The sequence below is a fragment of the Aplysia californica genome, unplaced genomic scaffold (genome assembly GCF_000002075.1).
Source record: "Aplysia californica isolate F4 #8 unplaced genomic scaffold, AplCal3.0 scaffold00525, whole genome shotgun sequence".
NCBI classification, from domain to species: domain Eukaryota; kingdom Metazoa; phylum Mollusca; class Gastropoda; order Aplysiida; family Aplysiidae; genus Aplysia; species Aplysia californica.
In genome coordinates, this window is record NW_004797795.1 from 59,362 (window position 1) to 68,935 (window position 9,574).

Genomic DNA, 9,574 nt, shown 5'->3' on the forward strand with positions numbered 1-9,574 from the left:
TTACCAGACGTTTTTGAAGTTAATTTGTCCTGGGAGTTTTCAAGGCTCAACTCTCTCCTGACTCAGCTCTATCGGAGATGAACACTTAATCGGATTTCCAGCCTCTTTGATAAGCCTACATTTTTAAAACGTGGACGAGACCGTATCGCAACATAACAAAGTGTCCCCAAAATGAGAATGCAGTCATTAGAGGGTAAACCTAGAAAACAAACTGGCTAACTTCAAGAAAATCGTCATAGGTTGTGTGAAATTATGAGCTACAGTACAAGCGTCTATATGTGTAATTCACTTCAGGCATATCATTCAATCGTTCTAAAAATATCAAACGACAACTGCAATCCCCAAGTCATTGTGCCTATGTCCAAGTGCTTTTCGCCAACATCTTTCCTTATGAATCTGGGATTTTTTTCTTTTCCAGATGACCCTGTGCGCACGGCTCGAGATCGTCACCTTCACCCTTGTAGCAGTTGTCTTAGCATGTACATATGGACTAAAAATAGACCTCTCCCGACTCGCCTTTCAGAGACCAAGCCTCTTTTCGAAAAGAACCGACTCAGGATGTTACGGTAAGACATAATTAACTTTCTTTGTTTGTGTGTCTGTCTATCACTCTCCATCTCTGTAGGTCTCTCTACCGTCTCTCTGAGCCTGTCTTTTTATCTGTGTTTATCTATCCATTCATTTGATGCTTAAATTAAGTAAAGTTCTTTGACTTTTTTTACTATTATTAATCCAACTCAGGGTTTCCTGGTATAAGATTTTTGTTCTCTTCTAATCACCTTTTCCCCTTTCTTTCTCCCATATGCCACTGTCTCATCCCCCCTCTCTCTCTCTTTCTCTCTCTCTCTCTCTCTCTCTCTCTCTCTCTCTCTCTCTCTCTCTCTCTGTGTCTCTCTCTCTCTCTGTGTCTGTCTGTGTGTGTGTGTGTGTGTGTGTGTGTGTGTGTGTGTGTGTGTGTGTTCCCCTCTTTTTCTCTCTGTCTGTCAGTCTGTCTGTCTCTCTCGCTCTCTCTCTCTCTGTGTCTCCCCCTCTTTCTCTCTCCTCCCTTCTCGTCATCTCTCTCTCTCTCTCTCTCTCTCTCTCTCTCTCTCTCTCTCTCTCTCTTTCATTCTCTCCCTCCCTCTTTCTCTTTCTCTCTCCGTCCCTCTCTTCACCTCGCTCTCTCTTTTTCTCTCTATCTCCCTCTGCACGTCTCTCGTTCCATCTCTCTTCATCTCTCTCTCTTCATCTTTCTCTCTCTTGCTCGCGCTGCTCAGTCTCCTAGAGGTATAATAACCAGTTGTTCCCTCGGGCCTAATTCCGGGTGTATTGGGATCACAGGCACTGCCCCACTAGAAGAAAGATGTTAATTTGCAGGATCCTGTTTCAGAATTACTGATTCCATTGCTTCCATCCGAGCCCGAAATGCCAAGCTTTTGTAAGCAAGTGTTCATGTTCTTTTTCCCCTCCCACCTCACCCAAAAGGTCCTTTCCTTTTAACTACGGCACTTTATATCTATCTTTCGATCTACCTTGTGTGTGCGAGTTTGTGTGTTTGTGTATATGTGTATGTGTGTCTGTGTGTGAGAGAGAAAGAGGGAGAGAGAGAGTATGTGTGTGTTCGTGTATGTGTGTATGTGTGTGTGTGTGTGTGTGTGTGTGTATGTATGTACGTTATGTATGTATGTATGTGTGAGAGAGAGAGAGAGAGAGAGAGAGAGAGAGAGACAGGTGGGTGGGAGAGAATGATTGAAAAAAGTTAACGGGGAAACACCATGGTAAAGCGGGATTTTTTACAGCCTCCAAGCGGAGAAATGAATGATGGTGATGGTGATGATGTATGTATGTATGTATGTGTATATGTACGTCATGTGTTTATTATGTATGTATGTATGTATGTATGTATGTATGTATGTATGTATGTATGTATGTATGTATGTATGTATGTATGTATGTATGTAATGTATGTATGTATGTATGTATGTATGTAATGTATGTATGTATGTATGTATGTAATGTATGTATGTATGTATGTATGTATGTATGTATGTATGTATGTATGTATGTATGTATGTATGTATGTATGTATGTATGTATGTATGTATGTATGTATGTATGTATGTATGTATGTATGTATGTATGTATGTTCCTTACGAAATGATCAAACACATGTATATACTTTAAAGGATAAAATAATCACAAGTTCAAAAGCTGCAGAACTAAAGCTAATTGTTTTAACTATGTTTTTGATACAAATCTAATTGCATTTCTTTACAAGCATTTATCAATCATGACCATTACACCCAATATGACAAAGAAAGTGTTCTCAAATTAAGTGAAAAAATTACCAGTTCTGACTAGAAAACATTTAATTGCAATGCCCTTGTGTTTGTTTAATTTGAGGGGTTAACAGTTGTGATAACTCGCCCTTGTGTTTGTTTAATTTGAGGGGTTAACAGTTGTGATAACTCACGAGACACTTTCGTATGTCATCGCGCACTACTTCTCTTATCGGCTGTTTACAGCCTCCTCCTTTTCAAAATGTTTCCTTTTTAGGTAGTCCTAAGAGTTTTACGGCGTTTGCAACTGCAGCAACTGCATACGGTCACTGAGTGGGCAGGAAACGTTAAATAGTTTCTGTTGGTAGGAAATTTTGAATTTTGCCCCGGTGGCGGCCGACGCCAACTCTTATCGATTTTGGACCTCCAAGGGATCTTGAACGTACGCAACTTGCACACGGGACCTCCGAGCTTGATAGCCCTTGTCCGAGAAGGCCAGGTGTAGATATTTTCTACCATAAAATCAGAGGTGTGGCTGAAAGACAGCAGTAGGAAGGGGCCAAGGAGTAGCAGTAGAAAGGCTGCAGAAAGAGTCAGGAGCTCAGAGGAGGGGACAAAGGAAGTGAGGGGGTGGGGCAGACAGTGGAGACAAAAATAGACGACAGAATATTGTTAGAGAAAGGGAAATGACGTGAAATGAGAAAATTTGTAGAAGAAAAGGTTTCGTCGCTACCCACGACCTATTGAATGAGAGACGAACACCTCAGCTTCTAGACCACGAGAGTCCCCCTCCTCATTTCTATGACAAGGATATAGATACTACAATATTTCATAATAACTACACATACGTGTGTATCTATTTGTTTGTGTGTTTGTGTGTATCTATCTTTGTGCATGTGAGGGTATCAATAAGTATACATAGGTTTGTGTGTGTGCGTGTGTGTTTATCTGTGTGTGTGTGCGCGCGCGCGTGTGCGTGTGTGTGTGCGTGAGCGTGAATGTCTAAATCATTCTTCAAAGGTATCAACAATAATACAATGCAATGCAAGGATGCCCCTGTGCGCATCTCTGTGTGAACAGGTCTTTATTCTCAAGTGTACCAGATGACCTATTCACATCTCATATTCGGGTATCTTAAACACGTGAGCTTAATGCACCACAAGAGAGACTCCGACTACCTACTTTTTGGGCTTCTACGTCCTTGTCGTCTGATAAATGATTGATTACTGAGAAAGTAATTTGAGCTAGTCGCAATTTTTCAGTGATAGGTTATAAGACCCTAGAAGTTATTAAAGTGTATTCTAGCCCTCCCCCTCTCTCCTGCCCCCCCCCCTCTCTATCTCTCTCTCTCTCTCTATCTATCTATCTATCTATATATCTCTTTCTCTCTCTCTCTCTCTCTCTCTCTCTCTCTCTCTCTCTCTCTCCTGCTCTCCCCCCCACCTCTCTCTCTCGCTCTTTTCTTTCTCTCTCATTGTTTCACATCATTCGGTTGAATCTTTAAACGTGTATCACCAGACACATTTACAGCACCTCTCCACTCGTATGCCAACTCCACAGCAATTTGCGACCTTACTTTATTTTCAAAGAGCATCTTTTAAAACTTTCTAATTTCCCACTTGCCTAATAACTGACTCATTATTAAGATCTACGACGAGTGTTTCCTGAGTTTTCTTCGCAGTAACCTACTGAATATCGATCACCATCTCCATAGCATCAGGACTATACTTGGAATAATTTAATAGTCGTTTTCCTTATTGTTATTACCGGGGAAACGGATTGCTGCAAAGGTAGAAGTGAGAAATGAGAAGATGAAAGCATATGGAGGTGAACAAAGAAGGGCACTGACGCTGGAAGTCAATACTCCATAATGTTGGCTGAGATCCAGAAATTAGTATGCCCATTTTGGTGACAATGCCAAAATAGCACAATTGGGGCATTCAAATGCCATTCCACCATTTATGTAAATATCAAACCACGGTTTCAATCCTCAATCTCCCTGTTCACACCTTGCCTTAAAAATCCATTTATCTCAAGCAAAGAAACTGGGCCATACTTTCATCTCTAGCATTACGGGTGTTACCTATCTTTCTTTCTTTTTTCTTATTATCTATCTATCTATCTATCTATCTATCTATCTATCTATCTATCTATCTATCTATCTATCTATCTATCTATCTATCTATCTATCTATCGATCGATCTATTTATCCTCTATATGTCTATAGACCTATGTTGTACATATTATAAAACAATAATGTATGTTTGTCCATCTGATTAGAGATGTATCTGTTAAATGATAGATTTAGCATGTGATATGTGATCTGTAAGTGACTTGAAAAGATAAATGTATAATTTGTGTTGTGGGGGGGGGGGGAGATGTTCTTGTTGTTTTTGTGTTGTTGTTGTTGTTATTGTTGTTGCTGTTGTTGTTGTTGTTGTTGTTGTTGTTGTTGTTTTGTCGGGGTTGGGGGTGGGAGGTTGTTTTTGTTTTTGCTCTTTTATTTGTTTGTTTGTATTTTGTTTCGTTTTGCTGGGGGGGGGGGTTGTTTGGTCTTTGGTTTTTTTTTGGTTTTTTGGGGGGTGAGGTCAACCCGAGCAAAGAAAGAAAGCAAGGATTTTTTCTGTACACCCATTCTATCCAGACTAGTTGTACACTCCTGAATTTTCCTGGATGTCTCCTATGACGCTTTTGAATACTGAATTTAAGAATACACCATGAATTAATATATTAATATCATGCGCATTACAAATAATGAAACCGAAATATTGTGATAACGTTTTTAGAACGATAAAATTTAGGTCAAGTTTGGGGAAACCTTCCCCTAAATCACTTTAATTGTGGGTTTATCTTGTGTTTAGCTGATATTTGTTGGTTTTAGCTTTCGTATGTACTATCCTGGCTATTGTGGGTCTATTAACTTTGGTTCAAGTTGCCAATACCTGGTTAGTTTTGATTAGTTTTATGGGTTCTGACCTACCAACAGTTGATAACGCAAATACCGGTTACAGAGTATTTTATTCTTAGATCATGTCACCTCAAGGCACGTGAACGTCTTTGTAATCATATATAAACGGATGGCGTGAGTCGCTTCGTTCTATCAGCCTGTGAGAGTTGTAGTTATCTGCAATTTGTCATCTTCTGGGCATTGTCTATATTCTCTTGTCAGCACGACGCAGTTTGGTCGCACGGTTGTCCAGTTAATTTCATTCTGAGCCGTGTTGCACTTAATTTTGGTTCAAAATCTCAATTAGACGTTCTTGAAAGTGGGTTTTTTAAGGAGTTTTCGAAGTCTATTTTTTCCTTCGGAGATGGATGTTAAATTCGGAGGATCCGCGTCTTGATGACATTACGGTGATGAATGGGTATTAAACTCAAACAATAATTACCACTTATTAAATGTGACGATTGAAAAGTTAGCGACCTGTTGTGCTTTTATACCACCAAACAACTTGTTTCCTCTTGTACGTGGGACTGTTTTTCGGGGAGTGGGGAGAGAGGGTAATGACAGCTCATAGATCCACTGCACACAAGCAGAGCGGGCAGCTCCTCTAATGTATATAAACGTTAAAAAGATAACGCTCTCAGAACTGTAAGCTGGGGTATGTATATGATTTGCTTTACTGTATCGTCTTTGATTTCAATCCAGTCGTCTGGCTTCTTCTCGACTGTAACCCTCTAGATCACCCGCCTGAGCAATTTGTGGCTAACAGGGCACTAATCTACAAAAAGTATAAAATCTTATATAGATTATGGTTAATGTAGGTGCACTTTTGTTCAGTCTTGTTAAGTGTCATCTTATTATAGCTCGACCCTCCCCTCCCCTCCCCTAGATGCCCTAAAACAGGTTTGTCCAAGTGAATGTTTGGTCTGTAAATCTGTTTGGTTTGATTGGGGTACAAAATCGCATGGGCAACTTCACCATCCATAATTCAGCAAGAACTGACAATGACAACTGTGCACGCTAACAAGAAACGACATCCTCTACACAAATACTCCTACACCCACACTCATAAATACGAGCCTCACACCTACATTCACACCCACACCAATTCACTCTCCCCAGTCCCACACTCACACTACCCCTTTTTCATAACATTAACCCTTTTTACCGATAGCATCCCACTCCAATTTCTCTCACGCCCACTATCACGCTCTCCATGTCACTGATTAAAAGTAACCGATAACGCTCACACTACCCCCTCAGCTGTTTTAGTTGGCCTCCTGCAAATGTGCGAGTACATTAGCCTACCCCGTCGCCATCCTCTCATTTCTCTCTGTCTTGTCCTGCTCCCGATTTTTCTGGCATACCCCTTTCTACCCCTCAAGAATTTCACCTGTTGTTCAAACAATGCTACGATAATAAGGATGAGAATAATAGTGATAATTACTATTAATGTTATTATTATTATTATTATTATTATTATTATTGTCATTATTATTTTTATTATTATTATTATTATTATTATTGCTGTTGTTGTTGTTGTTGTCGTCGTCGACATCGTTGTTGTCGTTGTAATGATAATGATAATAACGTCAATGGGCATATTCACGCTCTACAGCATACTCTGTGCGCTTTACGTGTATTATTTCAACTTTCCAGCTATAGCCAGCATATCACATGCCACAATTGTTCGTTGAGACCCTTTTCATTTTCTCCATTTCGTCTTAATCTCTCAATTAGTGGAGTAAATTCGAGACTCATTCACAGTGAGGTGAGAGGCGAGACCGATGGATCTAGAGTACCAGTTCTTTTTCTTGTGTAGTGATTTGAACTGGCTCAAAGCTCAATTAGCATCGACATGGCATCATTCTCAACCAATCTGAAGCTTATGTAGCAGGAAAACTAATTAATGGCGTTTTGGTTGGTTTTGGTTTTGTTTTTATAGTGTATTCTGATAAGAAAATATTGTGTTTTGGGGATCTAAAGAGCAATGAGAGAAGATTCTACATGTCGTTGGCCAGCTGTTTGGATTTACTAAACCCCAAATTTGTTGTATTTTTTTTTTTAAATATTTTTAGTCGTTGATTTTGTTAGTTTATTTGTTTTACTTGTTTGTTTGTTTGTTTGTTTGCAATTGTTGTTGTTTTGTTTTTATGTTTTTTAACTGTGGTATCGGTTGCATTTCTTGAAACATTTGGTCAAATTTCAAATTTTAAAAGTTGGAGAAAAAAAACAAGAAAAAAACATAATGCCAGTACAATTGTTGTTGGGTTTTTTTTGGGGTTTTTTAATGAAGCTTTTTTGTCTCTCTCCTGTAAAATATTGCTTTCTGGGCCTAGTCACATAACCGGCAAACTTCAAACTAAAATTTAAATTGCCTTGTAAAGAAACAAAAATTGAACCTTCAAAGGGAAAGATGAATAGTATTGACGATTGATCAGTTCGTGCATTCATTGATCTGTTTATTCATGTCCTCCTCACCTCTTGCTCTGATTCACCCTTTGTATGACCATGATTCACCCATAGCATCTCCTTTCTTTCTGCACACACACACACACACACACACACACACACACACACACACACACACACACACACACACACACACACACACACACACACTCTCTCTCACACACACACACACATACGCATACACACACAAACAAAAACACATTGACGCACACACATAATTACACAAACACACACACACACACACACACACACACACACACACACACATACATATTTTTATATATATAGATAGATAGATAGTTAGATAGATAGATAGATAGATAGATAGATAGATAGATAGATAGATAGATAGATAGATAGATAGATAGATAGATAGATAGATAGATAGATAGATAATTATATACATACACATACACACATTTACTCAAACATAATCATACAAACACATGAACACAAATGCACACATACATGATATACCCATGCACACACACTCACGCGCATACGCACACACGCAAGGGTATACGCCGGTATCCACGAACGCGCACACACGTCATGGCATCTTCAACAGCGATATGAACGTTTATTCAAAACTTACCGGTTCTGGGAGATCTGTCGAGTCGGAAGCCGGGCAGACAGTGAATACTTGTCAAACGTAACTGATTGGAATGAACTTGAGCATCTTCCTGTGGTGCTTTCAGCTTGTTAGTCTCCGAACAATAGTGTACAATATGACAGCGAAATACTGCGTGTGTAGTGTGCAAACCTACCTTACTGACATTTAATGAAAGGAATAAGAAACCAAAGAGTTGAGGGACCTAAGAAATAATACGTTAAACATCATGATCATATTATTGGCAAGTTTGTTTTTTCAGATGTCTTGGTCTTAACAAAATGCCAGAGCAATTGTTTAAAAAATTTTAAATATACCTTTTTCTCTCTCCCGTAAAATTTTAACTTTGTTATCTTTTAGTCTTTTTCAAACTTCTGGCTTGGGAATTTAAACAATAAACTCTGTAGAATAAACTGACTGACCGAGCCTATTTGTTCTTAAGTGGTAACAACTTTGGCAAGACTTGGCAAGTTTTCTACCTGCCATTTTGCAGCAAAGTTTAACCATCTTGGTGGAAATTCCTCCCCTCCCAGGCCACAACAACATTCCCTTTCGACGTCGCAAGTGTGTTGCAATACAAAAGTCGCAACCGATTAGTAGATATACCACTGTCTTTTCCTGGACTCCTGGGGGTGCTATCTTTAGCTCAGATGTTGACGTGTAATGGACCTGCTGCAGAACTCACTGTCTCTAACTACTGTTTTACATTCTGCCATACTCAAGCCTGTCCATCTCTTGATGTTGTCCATCCGTGTTGCTCTTTGTCCTCCACTGGCCCACTAGCTCCACATTTGCAGTCAATCACTTCTTTCACAAGGACGCTCATATAACCTTATGCAGTTGCGAGCGCCGTAATACTCACTACTAAACGTTTCCCACGGGCCTGGTACCGTTTTATATTGTCTCTAAAAACCTATGAATAACTGTACAAGAACACTTAAACTCCTTCACGTTAGAACATGCGCTCACATGCACTCCCGTGTGTGCTTTGTAGTGGTTAGGCTCTTCGCCGTCAGACATGAGTTCCATTCCCGACCGGAGCAAGCGTGTTTTCGAGTAATTCCGTCTGTTCCCTGGGATGACGCTTCCCATTCAACCAGGGTTGGCCCAGTTAGGCGATGTCAGGGCATCATTCGTTTTGAATGATTCAAATTTTGTCCAAGAAGAACCAAACCCCAAGCCGTTAACCATCTCGCTCTTTTTAAAACTAGTAGCATACACACAAACTGTCGTCTCAAAAACACGCACTGGCGGCCAAACTCTCTCTCTCTCTCTCTCTCTCTCTCTCTT

At 39.8% G+C, this 9,574-nt stretch overlaps 1 protein-coding gene across 1 annotated transcript in view; it reads left to right on the forward strand.

The window, feature by feature from the left end:
* The first annotated feature begins 385 nt into the window (after positions 1 to 385).
* Positions 386 to 9,574, forward strand: part of LOC101859505 (neuropeptide prohormone-4) — a 38,396-nt gene continuing 29,207 nt past the window's right edge. The window contains exon 1 of the mRNA XM_035971872.1: positions 386 to 566. Within this exon, the coding sequence (XP_035827765.1) occupies positions 419 to 566 (148 nt within the window). The 5' untranslated portion in view covers positions 386 to 418. The remainder of the gene's footprint in view (positions 567 to 9,574) is intronic.